We start from the raw sequence: 20,090 nt of genomic DNA, 5'->3' as shown, positions 1-20,090 counted from the left end.
TTTTACCACCATTGTACAATGTCTGCTGGCCTGAGAATTACATTGTTCCATGAAAGATTAGATTGTTACATGTTGTGTCCCGTGACAGATATAAACAGTAGTATGCACACACATAAGTACATATATACATACACAACATGTACATGCATATAAAGTTTAAACAGGTTTCCTGGTGGAAGTCACTTGTCAGTGCCTTCGATCTCCGTGACCTTGTCCGTCACCATGGAAACATTGTCACATGACATGTAAGGACTCTGGTTCTGTGCTTTGAAGTCGCTAGTGACGTCACGGAGCACCGAACCAGAGTCTGTATATAGAAGTGATTTCCAGCAGGAATTCAGTCTGTGAATCTCACAGAAACCCCTCCACCCCTTCTCCATTCAGCCACTTCCCGGGGTGTGGGCCTCTGATGAGATATCACAGACAGGGTGGGTGGGCAGGTTTATTATATATTATATATTATTGGTTATTGGATAAAAGAGGAACAAAAGGAATTTATTTCTAAAATAATTTAGAAATGAAAAAAGTGTTCAAGTGCACACAATTCAGGAAGTTACTTGATTTGTAAAATAGTGTAACGTGGGACTTGTTAACCTGTGTGATTGTCGCTCAAGTGGACGTAGAGATTTCTCTGAATGGGCCTCGCTCCTATTCACACCTGGGCCCATGCAAAATAAATATTACTGAATATTTCAAGGTGTGGCGGCCATATATATGTATAAAATGTGTATATATATATATATACACATCTATTATATTCTTATTAGAAGGGTCTGAGCAGAGGACCTCCACCCCGTTGTCACCTTTTTCACCCCTCATGAGTTTGCAGGTATGATCTTTACACATGCCACATCCCTGTCCAGGACCTCACATCGGATCAGGAAAACTCCCAAAAAATAGGAAAAAAAACTTTCTCAGGGGAAAAAAGTGAAGAAACCTTCAGGGGAGCAACAGAGGAGGATTCCTCTCCAGAATGGACAGAAGCAATAGATGTCATGTGACCAGAAGGAATCATTACAGAGTTATAACACATTCAATGAATATGACAGAGTATATGAATAGTTGGTAGTAGGCATGGACCACGATCCAGACCTCCATGATCCATCAGGCAGATGGAGGTAGAGAGGAGGAGTGGGCGGGGCATCAGCAGGGCCATGGCATCAGACCCAGCCAGGTCCAATGGACCCGATGAGACGTGAAGTCACAAGGACTCTGGGGAGAAAGCAGAGTTAGTAATGTGTGATGGAGAGATGACAATTCATCCAAAAGTAGAGAGAGAAGACCTGTTGGCGGAGGTTCAGCCCAAAGCCTCACAGGGCTGCAGACTCTAAGTATGTTCTCAGAGGTAGTTTACTGGGAGCTAAGTGGTATATTGTATTTTGTATATTATTAATCAAGTCTTGGATAACAATGTGGGGGTCTGGGATGTTTTTTCTTCTTCATCCCCTTTCCAGGAGATGTGTTTTTGCTGACTGGTTCCTTCCTGTTTCATGAATGGAGACCGAATTTGCTGACTGGCTCCAACTTGTTTCACCAGAATTTGTACAGATTTGGACAACAGGATTCAGGCCGGATGAGCAGTTGAGACAGAAGGACGGCGTCGCCGAAGAGGTCAGCGAGCTCCAAACTGCTGACGCTCCTGAGTGGCAGCAGGAACACGATGTCCACAGTTGCAGATCCCCGTTAATCAGTGTGAATCGCAGCCAACACAAACATTCCTGCCTTTTTTTTCTCTCCGTCTGACGCTGACCTCAGTGTTGACCCGAAGCGAGGAGGACACATCTGGGCTCGCTCTCTGGGAGCTGCTCCGGTTTTGCTCCGTGGCGTCACTTTGGCAGTGTGAGGTCAACACGTGGGGAGACTGTCCGCCGTCGTTCAACCGTAAAACTGTCTCAATTAAACAAGCCAGGAACTGCTCTGCCATCACCTGCACTGGCCCAAGGCGCGGCCAAACCGCCGCTCACTTTTAAAGACTCATGTTGAAATAACGAGGATGTCTGTGTGTGTCTGTGTGTGTCTGTGTGTGTAGGTTAAAGAGCCCCCTTCCTCAGTGATGTGCCCCAGGCTTTCCACCACCTCAGCCCGTCACTCTCCGTGCCCCTTTAGCTTCCTGGCATTGTTCTCCGCGTTGTGGTGCTTTTGTTTTTTGACGCTTTTTGCACCAGTTGCTATCAGACACATAAACACACAGGATCAAGGGACGTAATGCAGGGGATACTCGCCATCTTTAAGTTCATGCAAACAATAAATGATGATGGAACGTATTAAGATCTGTTAACTGATATGACTGAATCATAACCTGCGAGCAGAAATCTAAATGGAATGGGATTTTGATGTGGATCATTGCAGATGGACCATATACCCACATAGTGGATCTCCAAAGTGTACTTAGTAACAGGACCAATACCATGATGTCTAAGTACGTCATTACAAATACAAGTCATTCATTGGACATCTGGCAAGTGAAGAATTAGTAGGATAGAAAATGACTTCATTATTTATACATTTATATTATTGATACTTGCATGGCCACAAGTAGTTGTGAGATGATTCATGAGAGGGGAAAGAAGAACTAATAATTCTGATACATACATTTCTACTAGTGGAGTAATACCGTAACATTTTACTCAAGTACAGTTGTTGGGGTTCAATTAAGAGTTATCAGATATGAAAAACTATTTTGGAAGGAAACAGTTGTTTTTTGACATCTTATTCTGTTTGTACAAAGTTCTCCCATTCATACTGAATATACATTTAATGAAACAGCCTTTATGAATTGAATACATTTAGTTTTTCCAACTTAAATTAACTCACATTTCTTTTCGCTGTGTGGGCATCCCTGGACTTCCACACAAATCCCCACTATTGACTGAGGATATCCTGTTCTATCCATGTGTGTGTGTGTGTGTGTGTTAATGAGAAATGGGAGGGTAGAAACCCTCAACATCAGATACCTCTCAGCTTCAGAGCTGGAACGAGTCATCTGGTGTCTGCAGGCTTCAAGCAGAAAATCTCTCCGGAAGACAGCGCAGCTTCAGGAGGGACCTGGCCTCTTCATCACCAGAACACTCATCACTACACGGTACGGTAATGTCCAATTCTCAATATTTTACTCCACTGATTTTACACATTGAAGTTTGTCTCCAGGTGTTAACGGTATGTTTCAGATGAATTGCCTCATGTGATGTCACGAGTTAAGTCGGCGTCAGTTGGGTCCAAAGACCAAGTTTGAAAATGTTAAAAAATAATTTGGGTTTCTGAAGTTAAGAGAGTCTTCAAGACCCCTATATCGGCTACATTAGCTCCAGCAGCATATGCGACAGATCTGAATCTCAGACTACACTTTCGGCGTTGACTTGTATTGTGGGTAATGTAGGCGCCATGAAGACAAACATGATTTTTTAAGTGGAATAATCTCGACAAAATGTAGGAGTTACTTTCTTCCAATTGAACTTTCGATCATCATGTCAAGAAGGTAGTTCAGTCCTGTTTTTATCAACTTCGAACGGTTCCAAAAATGTGATGATTTATCTGATTCTCTGACCTTTGAGAAAATTCTTCATGGGTTTGTTTTCTCAAGAATTAAAATTAAAAATTAAATATACACTTTTATTAATCCCCAAGGGGAAATTAGTTCTCTGCATTTAACCCATCCTTAGTTATTAAGGAGCAGTGGGCTGCAGTGATGCGCCCGGGAAGCAACTGGGGGTTCAGTGCCTTGCTCAAGGACACTTCGACTTGCAACTAATGGGGAGAGCGGGGATCGAACCTACAACCTTGGGGTTGCAGGACGGCCCTCTTACCCCACTGAGCTACAGCCGCCCAAATTAACTTTTATGATTCACTCGTTACCCGCCGAAACAATAAAGTACATTCACGCCTTCTAGTTATCCGAAATGCAAAAAGTGGATCAAACAAAAGAGCATCCTTCCAGTTTACTTCAATATTGTCTTAAAGGTTTTACTTATAGCTTCTTAAGCTTATGCGATACGTCGGCAGCTATAACTTTAATCCAAAATAAAGCCAAACACAGCCCATCAGAGGGAGACATGTACGCCTTCTGGAGTCAATGCTGTTGACTAATTTGAGAAACGCTCTAACGCAGGAAGTCTGCCCCCCCCTCCTCCTCCTCCTGTGCTTCGGTTATGTAACGTCTTAAAACGTAATCAGATTATCCCCGAAGTAAACGTAAACTTCAGATCTGAAACCGTTTTTTTCCCTCTGCTTTTCAACCCAGATCATGAGCGGCCACGAGCACAACCTGTCGCTGGACCACTTCAACGGCACCCCGTGGCACATCTACGAGTGCACCCTCAAGCTGGAGAGTGCTGGAGAGTACCGACGCATCGCCCTCTTCCTGGTCTACCTCTTCATCTTCCTGGTGGGCCTGCTGGAGAACGGCCTCGTCATCTGGGTCAACTGGCGCCGGCGGCACTCCGCCAACGCGGTTCTCTTCTGCATCATCAACGTGAGCCTGTCGGACCTGATGGTGATCGTCGTCGTGCCTTTCTTCATGATGGAGGTGACCATGGAGAGGGTTTGGCTGTGGGGACGCTTCCTCTGCAAGGTCACCAACCTCATCTACGTGGTCAACTTCTACAGCAGCTCCTTCTTCCTGGCCTTCATGACCCTGGAGCGCTACCTGTCCCTGACGAGACCCTCGTTTCCGTCCTTCTTCCCCGTGGCGGGCCGGCGCCGCTGGGTGCTCTGCGGAGGCCTGTGGATGTTCTCCTTGTTCCTCGGTCTGATGGAGAACGTCCACGTAGATCTTCTGGAGATGGACGAGCCGGGCTGCTACATGCTGCCCGAGCAGAACTACGCCGAATGGTTTGTCTCCGTGGCGTTCCTTTGCCTGATTTTCCAATTCGTGGGCCCCACCGCCGTCATCGTCACCTGCAACGTGCTGATCGCTCGCGCGGTGCAAACGGCACCGGATGTGCAGGGCCGTCGGGACGTGTGGCTGGTGCACCTGTACTCCCTGGTGTTCGTCATGTGCTGGCTGCCCTACCACCTGATCATGTTCCTGATCATCATAGACGACCTCGAGCCGTCCCTCTTCAGCTGCAACACGGTCGACGTCCTCTACTTCTCGTACAACGTGGTGCAGAGCTTGTCTCTGTTCCACTGCGTCGCCAACCCCATCCTCTACAACTTCCTCAGCAAGAGCTTCCGCAGCAACCTGATCAACACGGTGGTGGACCACATACCCAGAGAGGCCACTGTGGACCAGGTGGGAGCGGGGACCCGGTCCAACGTTCCCAATGGAGGCGGGTTAGACCCGGGGAAGCAACGCAAGTTGAGTAACGCCAGCACCAGCCAGTCTGATATTGGATCGTAAAAAAAGAAGAAGCTGAGATGAGAAAAAGTGACGCGTCAGAAGTCAATCCAGTCGTGGTGCTTCAGATGCATAGATTGTACGATTTTGCACGAAAACGGAATTGCAACATTCAAACGCTATTTTGCCCTGCAAGACTGAATTTCTTTCAAATAAACAGAACAACGATCGCAACAATGAACAAACATTAAATAAAGAACAAAATCCCTGAGAAAATGTCACGTGTGTGCTGAACTCCGCTCCGGCCACGCCCCCCTGATCAACGGCGCACATTCACTCCCTCGTCGCCTGCAAATAATGTTTTTTTTGTTTTCTGTTCTGTTGATGGCTGGCAAACAACAATCTTAGAAGGTCTGGGTCACTTGTGGCACATATTATTCACTAATGTTAAGCAATCAATCTACCTGAACAAAATGAGACAAAACGGAATAAAACGGAATTCACCAAAATGTGAAATGGAACATTCTTTTTTTTAAAACAGAAAATCATTGACGCTATTCTTAACAGTTGTGCTTTATTCATTGCAAGAACAAGAGTGCAAAGTGTACACTATAGAATCAAAACAAATAAACAACTTAGTTAACAAACAATAATAATAACAAACAATACAATAATATATGTAAATTTAAGTGTTAAATAATCAAAATATAATATTAAAAATAAACAAATGAATTGTATAATATAAAAAGTGCAAATGAACGTTGTCTAAAGAACTATATACATTTCACTCCACACTTCAAGAGCTACAGTGCAGTCCTTCTGGCCTTCTGATAACACCAAGGAGGTACGTACCCCTTCCGTTTTCGATTTTTGGCTCATTTTACCCAAATGTTAGATTTATTTTTGAAATGTCAAAATATTGGTTGGAGATATAGAATGGCGCTCTAGGCGGCCGCCTATACCGCCTGTAGGAAAAACCGCCCCTGCTACCAGGTATCATCTCATTCTGGTAATAGACTCTTTATGCAATTTGTTGTGCTCCTGTTGGACTCACAGACACCTTCCATTTTACCCAATATCGGATCGAAGATTCAAGCAGAGAAAGGCACAAAATGTTCCGTGTGTTTCGTTTGTTTTTTCCCCCCTAAAACTGCTCAATGTCCACAGAAAAGGCCAAACGTGATGATCTGCTGGCACATGAAGAGAACAGCGCCACAAGAACCAGCACCGCACGTCTGCTGTCGATCCAGTGCCAGATAAAAACAATCATAACCAAATAAACATCTGTAAATGTTTCCCTTCAGTACAAATCCAACAGATACATCATAATGCACATCACTGGATGCTGCTGTTTTCTACATGTGATGTAAAACAGTTTAAATGCAATAAAACTCCTTCAAACACAATTTGTATCCATTTAAGCTGCAGAAGAGTGTGTTCTCTTTCATGCAGAGAGGAGCAATAAAACAACATTCGGAGTGTGTTTATTCGACTGGGACACTTCTGCTGTTGCTGCGTTTAGCGATCTCCCTCCTCGCAGACTTTATTACAGTCGCTTCCATTTCTGTCATCTGGAATGCATCACGATCAGCTGTTGAGAAGATAAGAAGGCAGAAAAGGGAAAAGGGGGTGTCGGTCCACGGACGGCACAATCGCAGGAAGAGACCGGGCTTTGAAGAGGGCAAAGGTCACAATTCCTTGGAAGCAGGAGGTTCACAATGCTACGCAGATTTATGCAAGTTCATCATTGAAATTCTGATGATGGATGGACTTTGTGGTTCAGGACACTTCAGACCAGTGAAGAGCTGACATTAACCACTTCTACAACTGGTGTCGGTCTGACTTTCAACAGAAAGACATTATTACTCCTTTCTGTCCCCTGTAATTATGAACGACATAACCTTTGAACGTGTAACTGAGCATAAGAACCTGTTATTGATTGGAAGCTTTTGCTATGCTGACCTTTCTTTATAAGATTAGAAGTATGTTGACCATTTGTGTTCAGTGTTGGGAGAGTATCGTCTATCAAACTGAACAGCGGTGGTGAACTGGGAGGTGGGATAGCCGGGGAACTAATGTGCCGTATAACTTGCATGTCAACATGAACTTAGTTCACATTATCACAGCAGATCCTCTGCAGCCTTTACGGTCTCAATATGAAGGTGTAGCATGTCCAGGACGGGGACTATAAGAGGCACAACATATTCTGTCGCACACAGAATTTAAAGCTTAAAAAGCTTGAAATGCTCTGTACTCATGGTCTGAATTTGACACCCTTACAAACTGGTCATAAATGCTGCATTACAGTAAAGTGATGTCATCTACTTAAGCTATCAGACTATTGGCTTTCCCCCACTTAGTCATTATATCCACATCACTGATGATTATTTATCAATCTCATTGTTTAAATGTTACCCATAATATTGATATTGAGGTATTTGGTCAATAACATTGTGATATTAGATTTTCTCCATATCGCCCAGTATTACTGTCATGTATGACTGTTGTTGTTCTTCTGATATTATTTTATGCTAAAGGAGAATCCCCTTGGGGCAATAAAAGTTTCATTCATTCATTTCATTTAAAGGTTGTCAACAAAAACTGACTCAACATAGTTTGGGGTTGTGAACAGTCTTCCGAGAGGCATTTATTTTAATGACCGATATTTTTAAAAAGCCAACATTCACACAGCTTTAGAAACATAATATGTAGAGGCATACAAATAATAAATAGTTATACTGCCATCATAAATATGAGGTAAGACACAAACGTGTGACGGGCACTTAAATAATGTCTACTGATCACACGCGCTCAAACAATTAATACAGCATCTGACGATGTGGCAGAATCCAAAAGCGTTCACAACAAATAAACCGGATTTTATGTTTATGCAGATGCAATCTTTTATGCCACTGGTCATGTATCTCTGGAGTTAAAAACTTTTTAAGACTTAAAAAAGTGTGAAAATAGTGACTGTAAATATAGGAAAATAATTTCTATGCTACAATGAGGTGCTACTTTAATAATCATCAACCACTGACATGAAAACCAATCCTCATCTTGAAGATGTGAAGACACAGACTCGTCGTAAGCAGAGTGCCGCTCGACAACAAACCAGCCGCTTCCCTTCCTTCACGGACACAGGACAGGATACGCTGCCACCAAGCGGATTCTTTTCATCTTAGTTCAGAGGCCGACTCAGTGAACAGCGTCTGACGGATAAAATATGTCCACTACATTCTACAACTCGACACTTATTATAGTGCGACCGACAGAAAAGTAATCTGTTGGTGATCAAACACAAATGTCAAGATTCTCTTTTCCCAGCTTCTCTAATGTGAGGATTTGGAACTTTTCATATCCTTATAAAGTGAATGTCTTTGGGTTTTGGACTGTTGACAAAAAAACAATTAATTTCAAGATGTAACCTTAGAGCAACAACCATAAAAAATTAAAAAATCAATGATTTGACATTTCACACACGAAACAATTAATTCCCAAAACATAATCAATGATGAAAATAACCATTATGTTGAGCCCTATTCTATTATATGCAGTAAGTGGTCCACGACAACCGGACAGAGGAGGTTCAAGAGACGGGGGGGGGGGGGGGGAGGAGGGGAAACACATCAGGCGTCCACGTTGGGCAGCGGCTCCTTCGAGTGATCATTGTACATGAAGGTCTGCTCGATGTTGAAGTCCGGGGGCAGGTGGTCCGTGTGGAGCTCCATGTGCGACGACACCATTTTCAGCGTGGAGAAGAAAAGGCCGCAGACCGTGCAGCGGTACATGAGCGCTCCGGCGTGCGTCTTCAGGTGGCAGATCATGGTGGAGCGCCCTCTGAAGAAGCGCTGGCAGACTTTGCACTGGTAGGGTTTCTCCCCGGTGTGGATGCGGAGGTGGTAGGTGAACTCCCCCGAGTGGGCGAAGCATTTACCGCAGTAGCGACACCGGTACCACTTCCCACGGACGCCTGCTGCCCCGACTCCCCCATCCTGCCCAGAGTTCCCGTTGGTCAGGACCCCAGTGGGCGGGCTCTGTAATGCCCCCTGGAAAAACTTATCTGGCACGCTGAAGCTCATTCCCAGCCCCAAACCCATGTTGCTCATTTTAACGAGGCTGCCGGCCTCCCGCTGAGAGGAGGAAGACGGCAGGCACTCCAGAGTCTGCTCGGCTTTATGTTTGCCCAGCCAGCCTTGGGCCCTGACGCCTCCGAGACTCCCCGGGGACTCGCTGGTATGCAGGCTGAGGTGGTACTGAAAGGCAGAGGCGGAGCGGAACGTCTGCGGGCACAGGAAGCAATGCACCTCCTCCACTCCCCCGACTCTGTAAGCCCTCAGCGCCAACTGCTCCCGCTCCTTCGCCGCAGCCTCCTCGGCGTGCGTCGTCATGTGCCGGTCCAGCATGGAGCGCTCGACGAAGCAGCGGGCGCAGTGCGGGCAGGTGAAGACGGGCAGAGACAGGTGGGCGAGGGCGTGCCACAGCAGGGAGCACAGCGAGAGCTGAGGGAGGTGACACACGCCGCAGATCAGGCTCTGGGGGCACACGTGGCTCAGCAGGTGGTCTTTGACCGTCTGTGAAGAAGAAACGCGAAAATAAATGTGAGATGTCATGACAGTGTCACAAGCGCCAGGAATTCCATGTTCTTCCTGCCTCTCCGTGTTGGCGTGAGAAGTCTGTTCACGACGGCAGTTTGCTGGTGTTAATGATACGAACAACAGACGCCTAAATACACGTTTCATTTTAGCTACGGACTTATCATTACGAGAACGCCAAATCACCTGGAGGCTACAAACACTCATTTTCGTGGGTGAGTCCACACACACACACACACACACACACACACACACACACACACACACACACACACACACACACACACACACACACACACACACACACACACACACACACACACACACACACACACACACACACACACACACACACACACACACACACACACACACACACACACACACACACACACACACACACACACACACACACACACACACACACACACACACACACACACACAGAGAGAGAATCATCGTCTAATCTGCCAATAAATGTTTTAATTAAATGTGAAAATGCCTGGAACAACTTCCGAGAGTCCAAGTTGATGTCTTCCAATCACGGTCATTAACAGTCGGAAAAAACTAAAGATACAATGAGCTAACCCACGAGACGAAGAAGAGCAGAACATCATCAACATTGCGGATCTGATGTTGCCTGAACAATGTGCTGCCGATTAATCCGTTTTTTTTCTTTTGCAGCTGGAGAAACCGGACACCAAATACAACACATCTAAAACGTCCACTAACCGAGAAGTCGGCGCCGAGGCTCTCGGCGCACACGGCGCACTGCAGCTTGGGGTCGAGGTTCTGGCCGCCGTTGGTCAGCGCCACCTGTGGTATCGTGTAGCTGGAGGCCGTCTGCCGTTGGTGGCGCAGCAGCTTGTTTTGGCTGCAGAACTGCAAGTGGCACATGTCGCAGGTGAAGAGCTGCACCCCGACGTGGGAGAGGGAGTGGGCGGCGCCGGCGCCGCGGTCCGGGAACGAGGCCCCGCACACTCTGCAGAGCCCCAGCTCCGTCAGGTGGGTCTCGGCGTGCCGCCCGATGGCGTCCGGGTCCGCTGGGAGAAGCACGCCGCAGGCTTTACACGGCAGCATGTTCCCAGTCACCTGGGGGGGGGGGGGGTCGACACGCATTAATTCCGCTGTGTGGACTCATGTCACCCGGAATATTCCAGTGCCGGCGAATTCAAAACATTACCTGGCTGCTCGAGTTCCCTCCATCTCCGTTCTCCACGTACACCAGCTCGTCGTCGTCGTCCTCTTCGTCGCCCTCCTCCATGAAGTTCTCGTCGTCGCTCAGCTCGATGATCTCATCCGCCAGCCGTCTCCACTGCTCCTCCTCGGTTCCCTCCGCGGCCCCGTTTCCTTTCAGAGCGTGTCTCTCCTCCTCCACCTTTCCAAACACCAGCCCGCCGTCCCTCTGGACGTCCACCATGCCGCCGCCCACCGACGCCGCCTGCAGGCCGCCGAGAGGCTCTCCCGAGGAGGACGTCGGCGCGCAGGCCTCGGCTCCAAGCCGAGCCGAGGAGTCGGGGAAGGAGCAGGAGTCGGCCGGCGCGGCGTCGCTGCTTTGAGGCGGAGGACGTCCTGCGCGTTGGGAAACCATTCGTCCATCTGCGTCTCCGTCCTCACGGACGCCTTCCTCTTCCTCCAGCCCCGGCTCGACCTTCGGCTGGACGACAGGCCCCGGGGTCAGCGCGCCGCCACACTGTCTGGAATGGCCGCTGCTTAAAAGGCTGAGTCCCCCTGGTCGTGGTCCGTCTGCCGCCGACTGCCCGTAGCCGATGTGAGACTGCGGGTCTTCCTCCTTGAGGCCCAGAGACAGAGTCCCGGTGTGAGCTTCATGGTCGGCCCCGGCCGCCCTGCTTTGGAGGAGCGGCGAGGGAGCGGCGGCGGGGGTCGGGGCGGCGGGCGAGGACAGAGACGAGCAGGAGGCGGCAGAGGAGCACGCGGACGAGGCAGAAGCCGCGCTGGCGGCGGCGCCTGTGGACACGGCGGCCACCGTGCTGGAGTTCAGGGCGAGGTCTCCGGGACTCCCCGGTTTACAGTTCGCAGACGCGGAGGTCTGCAGGTCCGGGAAGGTGGCGTGGCAGGCCCTCACCAGCTCACTCACGCCCAGCCTCTCGGCCAGCTCGTACAGCACGCCGACGTCGATGAGATCGGTCAAGATCTCCCCCGTGTAGACGAACGTCAGCAGCTTCTCAAAGTTGGCCGGGGAGATGAACTCCAGAGAGACGGCGGCCGCGGACGAGGCCGGAGCGCGGGCGAACAGGTTGCGGAAGTACGTCCCGGCGCAGGCGAGCACCGCGCGGTGCGCCGCGAACGTGCGGTTGCCGACTTGCAGGAACACATCGCAGTACTGGCGGGACTGGCGGCAGACGTTGAGCTGAGCGAGAAGGCTGGCAGCGTGGCCGGGACCCTGCAGCTGGATCCTCATCCCTGCTGCAGCTCCTGGTGCGCGACTATCCAACTGCAGGAGCAGAGGAGAGGAGTCAGAACCTCGGAGGCAAACTTCCATGACCAACGGATTGTTTTGTTATCGTCTATGAACTGTAGTTACACATTTAATGACTTCATACTTTTTAAAATATTTCAAAAAATGTAAACCTTTACTATCTTTGAAGAAATCAGTAAACACCATTATTGAGTTTTCATAATTGAATTGTTCGGTGCACGTTGGCTAACGAGCTGCTTTCTCATTGACATGGTCCAATAGTGTTGGCTGCCTTGACCAACAAATAAACATAAGATTTAGATACAACTTCACAACCCAGGCAGAACAACCTTTGACCCACAAAAAAACGTCTACATAAGCCATTGTCAATGAATTCTATAAAATCGCTTTGAGCCTGGATTGAGCACTCCATAGTTTAATTACACTAAACGTTTACGTTATACAAGATGTGGTTTTCTTCATCTTTGAGTGTGCAAAGTACAAAGAAAGATAAAAGGAATAAAAAGCATTCTTCCTTCCTCATAACAATGAGTCCAGGCCTAAGGTAATTCTTACAGAGAACATGAAAAGGAAGATATTTAGGTAGTATTGAGATGCTAAAATACTCAGCTGGGCCCAGTCCTTTGAATCCGACAACAGGTAGTAAAAGAGACCCCACGAGTTGTAAACACATTCAGAAACCTAACTTAAGCATAAGTATTATCATCAAACTATGCCAGTAAAAGTAGTACTCACTGTGCATTCAACTGTTCCCCATCAGTGTTTCACTATCATACATGATGTTCTGGGGGTTTCATATTCCTGCAGCATTAAAGTGTGTGTTGCGTTTGACTGACGTGACGTGTGAGAACCACGTATCTGTGAACACTTGTCATGAGCTCAGACAATCCCCGTTTGCAGGTTTGTGACGGAGCATGTTCCAGGTGATCCAGAGATGTATTTGACAGATCTGACACACTCGCACTAGACAAACCATCTCTATTTAAAAATAATAGTAATTTAAATTAAATAAAGTGCCAGCAAAAGCGCACAATCCATGCGAGAATCGGGTATTTTACGACCCATTGTCCCCAGTTTGGATATTTTATGACAAAGTTGAGCACGCGTCGCGCACCGATCTCCGCATAGTTTCAGCCAATCGCGTAATCAGTCGGTCTCCAACCAGTTCTCATTGGAGGCGCATGTTGTGACCGGCGCCGGAGCCGGTGTGGCTGCGCCGGCTCGCAGCGTCGGGCTCTCGCTTGGTCCTCGGGTTTGGTGCCCTGTTCACCGCCGCAGCGCTCAAAAGAGACGCTGGATGAACGCGTCCTTCGTCTGGCTTCAAATCGTGCGGATCACAGACGCACAAGGTGTGCTACCGCCACCTAACGTGCGAGCACATAGGTATTGGAGGTGGCGAAAATAAGTCGTGCCATTGCATGTTTTTTAGGAAGGAAATAAGAGAATGGATGATATCTATGAACCATCAGAATATAGATAGGAAATGACAATGGAAAGTTTGGTGTATGTAAGTGCTATGAAGAGGACATTTCTGGCTCAAGATCTGTTAGATTCAGTATTTTTGTAAAAATGCCCTCTAAAAAAGAAATGTATCGTACATTTCCATACATAGTGCAGTGCATTACAGGGAAATAGGGCCAACTTGTAGGCTAACTGTACTGATAGATATCCCCATGAAACCTCTGCAGTCGATTACTAATATTAACACATTATTTTGTTGTACTGAAAGTTTTCTGAAACGTTCTTTTTAAATATGCAAAGTAGGCATGGTCTAATGTAAATGTAGAATAAATCTACAGGCACACATTTACAAAGTAGTTGCAGTTCTGTAGTCAAATAAACACATGCATGTGTATTTTGGATGTTTTCTTTCCACTTGTCTGCAGAACACATGTAATGAAAGCAAAATAGCTCAACATTTAGAAATGTATATTGATTATAAAAAACTATGATGTTTTGACTTTCTAAGAATCTACAGTTACTCAACTCAATAACGTTAAAGATCACCAACCAAGACAGACATCTTGGTGTAGTTATGGACGCAGACCACATTTGCAAAAATAGACCAGAATCATCAAAACATATATCAAAAGGCCCCATGTCTCAGCAAGACATAACACCAAAGTCCTCACTAAGATGAAGAACGTGCATTACATCACTCCAGTTCTCAAATATTTGCACTGTCTTCCAGTTTCAAAACATATAATTAACTAAATGAAACAGTAAAAGTAGCGAGATGTGTGTAGCCAATAACAGGGAAGAAGATAGCCGACATGTTATTGCAAATTAATTTCAGTAAAATAATCACTTAAAAAGGTACAACTACACACAAGTAAGTATGCTAACTGAGTAAATGCAACGCCTTATCAGCCACTACTGGATATTTTTTACTTTGGTTGTTGACTGTTGTCAAATATTAGAGGATTACAGTGAAATAATCAGACAGATTTCCATACAGTCAGGTGGGGCATTTTCACCCAATTTGTATTTAAGCCCTTTGTTACTTACTTAAAAGTGTGTGTTTGTTTGTTTAGATCCCTATTTGCTTTTGAATTGACGTAGCAATTCTTTCTGAGGTACATAGTTTACATGGGGACAATGCAGAAATACTCATTCACATAACACACTTCGCCCATTGCAAATCAAACAATGCCACTTGACATCATTTAATTAATAGAAACACGAAGGAAATAGGCTCAAACTGAAACCACTATACTCAAAATAATAAATATATCATCATTGAACATAGAATATCCATCAAACCCGTCTAGAACAAGAATACTTATGAATTATTAAAGACTAAGAAAAGATTAACGACCATCAGTGGGTTATAAATAAAAGAAGCTGGCAAAGTGACCTCCCTTACACCAAGAGCAACAAATGCATGTTTCAAGGACCCGTCGAGTTGCGTCGATTTGTTTTTACGTGTTTTATACTCTTGAGTTTCTATTTCCAAGCGTGTTGCTTCCAACAAGAAGCTAACGCAGCGTAGCCACCTTTAGAGACCCATTACAGCAACTCTGCTCACGAAACGCTCAATCAGACAGATATGTACAATTCCTACGTTCGCAAAAATAAAATCCTCTTTTCATTGGAGCTGACTCGTTGGTTTCATTACAACTTACCCATTTAAAAGAGGTGTCGAGGTGGCGAAGACTCCTCTCTTTTCACTATGTTTGCAAAAGGATTCTGGTGGTCGTCCACGGATATAATTTACAACCACACAGATCGTCCGTCGCATTTTTATGACGTATGTCAACAAAAGCTCATTGCAGGCGCTCCCTACAGTCTGGACGACGCACTGCACCGAGAGCACAGTTTCGACAGGTGGCGTGAATCAATGACAGTGGAGTAGTAACTATGCACTGTGAAGTAACGTTTTCATATATATATATATAAGATATTACCTTGTACTTGTACTTATTCAATATATTTAAGAAGGACATGTTGCAGTGGCTATTCACTTTATGGGTGAGAAACGTCACGTAAAAAAAGTAAACATTATCCCAATTGATTTTACCCTGGATAGTCGTATTCGGAGTATCGAACATGTGCTCCACTACATGATGAACTACAACATTAAAATCATTTTACATGTAATTGTTAATGATAACAACATAATAATAAAATAGTCTACAGTATAATAAAGGATCCATTCTACATAAGGGAAGAAGTAGGCTTCCAATATATAATATATTAAAAGAAGAACAACTATAACAAGTCCTGCATTAAAAATCCTACTGGGATAAAAGTGCATTGGTATCATCACAAAATGTATTTAAGGTATTTAAAAGAGAAAGTAGGCTACTTCCGCAGTAACATATTAATATAATATATTATTTATCATTACAAGTGATGCATCGATAAGCCTTGTTGTAGTGCATTAAAGTGGAGGTTGTTATTTTTAGATTGTTGATACATTTCCCTTCGAGACTAGACATTGATTTATAAAGTGACATAACCCAGCTGAACAAAACAGAATCCACTCTAAATTAATAGTTATTACTTTGAACTCAATGCTTTTCATGAAGTTTTTGCCACTACAGATGTGAACACTTTGCCAAATATTGAGCTTCTCCCATTATCATCACAAACTAAAAATAACCGGAAGTTTCGTCACAGTGCGCATGTCAGGACAACAGGAGACCGACACACGTGGAGAGAGAAGTAGTCGCTCTGTGTAACAACTTTAAACTTCGTTAAAGTTAAGTAACAATATCAACTAGCAGGTTAATCAAAGCACTAATTGAAGTTGAGCAGTTGACATGTTAGAAACCGTTTTCTTGAAGTAGCAGGAGGCTGCTAGAAATACTGTTTACATCTCAATTAGTTCACCAATTAGTTGCTATGGTTGCACTTTACAGGTGTCGGTAAGCTAACGTTAGCTCCTCTGTTCCATTTAGCTCTTTTTGTTGTGTGTGACCAACAGAGGTATTTCTCTGTAAAGCCTTTTCTATAATTTGTAAAGAGGTTTCTGAATATGGCAATGCATTTGATGTTTGAAGTGTGGATTTCATATTCTCTATATATTACTGTGAGAGAAACCCCTCATCTGGGCTAGTGGTCTCATTTATAATCATTGAATTCGCACAAATCGAAGCCTAAACGAGCCCTGCATGTAAACGTTGTTATCTATCAAAACCCATTTGAGGTCAAATGTGCATGAAAGATAAGCAAGTTATGGAGACAAAAACAACTGGCGACATTGATGGTGAGGTAGTGAATTTAAGCCAGAATGGAGAAATAAATACGAGAGGAGTAATAAAGCGTGTAATGATTTAATTATATTGTAATTGTATTGTTGCACGTTTCTTATATATCACCTTTATAAACATTCATAACATACTGATTTAAACCATCTATTTGTGCGTGCAGTGAGCCATAACTATTCCATAAGCACCTTTCATTTGTAAGAAATATATAAACCAATTGAAATCAAAATCCACTTAATAATTTCATCAGCACTATCTGGAAATATAGAAACGCATAGGAGAGGATTACTGACACGAATGGTCAGTCAGGGACTTAATCGTTTCAGTCCATATCCTCATTATGAGTCCATAAATCACCATACCAAACTAAAATAAATAAATGAAATGTGTTTCAAATGGTGAGGGATGTACTGATTGTCGCGATAATTTTGGAAGCCATCAGTCTGATTGCTGTAAACATATACTGTATATATTGCGGTGACAATTGCAATGCTGCATGATGGACTGGCATTGTTAAAGGACTACGTGACTAGAATAATTAGGGGGTTCAGGGACCACCTCACCCACAAGTGCCTCAATCTCTTCCTCACGGTAGTTGTCGTGGTTCACAGTTAAGAACCATTCACCAGCAGGCTAATTTCTATTCATCAGCATTCATGCCCATTTATAGTTGAATGTGGGTGTGTAGAGGGCGGGGTATGAGGCTGATCCACATGCAAACTTTTCCAAGTTGATTTTGGATTTACTAACGGATTTGGGGAGGTTTATTTTCTCATTTGTGTGTTTGAGCAAACATTTAGTGTGGATCCTACGTTCTGTTTAATAAATAAGACCCATCAGGTCGTGTTGAAATATTCTCCCTTCGACACACAGATTCAGTGGAATTAAATATGAAATTATTGAATGCAAAATCAAACAGACTTCATGTAAACCGAGCTGGTCCATGGAGCAACTGGTTACCTTCGCATTGAAAATGTTTTGATCGCCGTGTATTTATTGATGTATTTATTTATTTATTTGTATGCGTGTTATTCGCATAACACAAAAAGTATTAAACCGAATCGCATGAAATTCGGTGGGATGATTGGTTATTATCCGGGGACCATTTGATTAGATTTTGGGATCGATCGGGTCAAAGGTCAAGGTCATGAAAAGGTCAAAATCTTCTTTTTACCATAGCGCTGTCAATTTCTATCCAATTGGCATGCAACTAATGCCAAAATGTTCATAATGCAATGCCCAATCTTGTGATATGCGAAGGTATGCGCTCTACCGAGTGCCCATTCTAGTTTTCCTATGAGATTAGTTGTACGTTCCCTGCTACTGTTTCTACCCCAATGTATAACTGTGTCTGCTATATACACCCTAGTTAATCTTCTGCTGGATTATTCTACCATGAACCGTGACTAATGGAGTTTTACTATCTTCCGTGTTGGCCTCACATGCATATGATACGCGGAGCTAATGGTTTCGACTTTCATTCGTGTTGGCCCCTCATGCACATTATACGCATAACTAATTATTTAGCATTAGTGCCTCGATGCAATAACTCATGTTGTACAATACATCCATGGCAACAACAAACTAATGTTGTAAAAAAGATTAAGAACATTTAGGTAAAGAAATATCTCCAACCTCCTCATGAGATAATTAAGTGATTTGTCAAAATGATTGTGTTTACTCAGGTGGGGATAAAGAACATTTTGTAGGATTAATGTGTAAGTCGTATCGCTCACTCAAATAGGGTTCAAGCTGAATTTTATTTTCATTTCTGATATTTGTATTGTTATTATATGGTAAGTAGGTTTTGTTAGGACAGAATAATTCTTCAAATTGAGAATTTGGAATTTGAACTCGAGAGTGACCAATTATTTTCAATATGTTAAGTAGCATTCAGTCGACGCTTACTCTGATGTTCTGTTCTCATTTGATATTGTACTACATAAGAGAAACATTTAGGACATTTTAAGGAAAGCGGAACACAGAATCAATGCTTCTTTTTTTATGCAGGTCAGGTCTTTTGAGGGAGGAGATCCAGAGAAGACCCAACGACTCCTGTCAATTTATCCCAGGTTGAATTCCAGGAACCTCGACTCCAAACTGCCACTGAACCCACCAGATGAACTATCTGCTTTGTGGTAGGGTCACTGGCTCGAACATAAAACACACTTAGAGATCGCACTCAAACTCTTCAGACGTTGACAGATCAGACTTTGATTTGATCTAAACTCAAAGAAAGTTTCACCACTTTTCCTCATGGTTATCAGACACTGACTTTGAAGTTACTTAAAACTGTGGAGAAATCTCAAATAAGGATAAATACGCTCATGATTCAAGCAACAAGTTTATTTAAAGGGCATTTTTGTTTCAGTTTGACGGTCCCAGTTTGTATTTTTCATATCCATGTAAATATGGCATTAGTTTTGGTATTGACAAGCAAACTAAAGTTGCATTTAACTGAATTAACTTGCTGTGTTATTAATAATTACATAAGGTATTGCACTAAAAATGTAGCTCTTTCCAAACCTGGAATGGGGTGTACTCACCCAGTAGCAGCGTGCTACAGACACATTCCAAAAAGCTTACATTTATTATCTTAAAGTAAAATAATGTGTAACTTCGGTTGACAAATATATGTAGTGAAGTAAAACGTACAATATTTGGGTATATAGTAAAATAAAATGTAAATACTGAGATGAGGTAAAAGTGTGATGGACAGTAGTTGAGTTAATATAATTTCCAAAACAGCCAGTGGTGGTACTCACATTATTTACTTCATTAAAAATATAAATACCACAATGTAAAAGTACTTTGTTACAAGTTAAAGGCTCAATTTCTTATTCGTTAATTAGTTATGAGAAAGTATTTTCCCTAAAGTATCAAAAGTAAAAGTGCTCATGATCAGAATTGTCCATTTCAGAATAATATATCGATTTTATTGATGCATTCATGTACACAATGGTTCAGCTGGTAAGGGTGGAGCTAATTTCAATTACTTGAAATATACTACTGGCTTTATCCATATCATAAATTAGACATTAATAGTTCATATATATTTTGGATCTGAA

General features: G+C 44.0%; 2 protein-coding genes across 4 annotated transcripts; one reads left to right on the top strand and one right to left on the bottom strand.

Moving 5' to 3' along the window:
- The first annotated feature begins 2,962 nt into the window (after positions 1-2,962).
- On the top strand, positions 2,963-6,681 carry gpr182 (G protein-coupled receptor 182). 2 transcript variants are annotated; one of them, XM_056423722.1, is made up of 3 exons: positions 2,963-3,087; positions 4,238-5,295; positions 6,443-6,681. In XM_056423722.1, exons 2-3 carry the CDS (start codon positions 4,241-4,243, stop codon positions 6,456-6,458), a joined length of 1,071 nt encoding a protein of 356 aa, XP_056279697.1. In that variant the 5' UTR covers positions 2,963-3,087; positions 4,238-4,240; the 3' UTR covers positions 6,459-6,681. The 2 variants fall into 2 exon arrangements, with proteins under 2 accessions (XP_056279697.1, XP_056279696.1); XM_056423721.1 differs by lacking the exon at positions 6,443-6,681 and having other exon boundaries at positions 2,979-3,087; positions 4,238-5,791.
- On the bottom strand, positions 5,253-15,519 carry LOC130199885 (zinc finger and BTB domain-containing protein 39). Of its 2 annotated transcripts, XM_056423720.1 has the most exons (4): positions 15,436-15,519; positions 11,054-12,325; positions 10,603-10,962; positions 5,253-9,849 (listed from the first exon to the last, which is right to left on the bottom strand). In XM_056423720.1, the coding sequence occupies exons 2-4, from the start codon at positions 12,290-12,292 to the stop codon at positions 8,905-8,907; spliced, it is 2,544 nt and encodes an 847-aa protein (XP_056279695.1). In that variant the 5' UTR covers positions 12,293-12,325; positions 15,436-15,519; the 3' UTR covers positions 5,253-8,904. The 2 variants fall into 2 exon arrangements, with proteins under 2 accessions (XP_056279695.1, XP_056279694.1); XM_056423719.1 differs by lacking the exon at positions 15,436-15,519 and having other exon boundaries at positions 11,054-13,707.
- Between the last annotated feature and the right edge of the window lie 4,571 nt (positions 15,520-20,090).

Source organism: Pseudoliparis swirei, chromosome 9, assembly GCF_029220125.1.
Source record: "Pseudoliparis swirei isolate HS2019 ecotype Mariana Trench chromosome 9, NWPU_hadal_v1, whole genome shotgun sequence".
NCBI lineage: Eukaryota > Metazoa > Chordata > Actinopteri > Perciformes > Liparidae > Pseudoliparis > Pseudoliparis swirei.
This window is presented reverse-complemented; position numbering and strand designations above follow the sequence as displayed.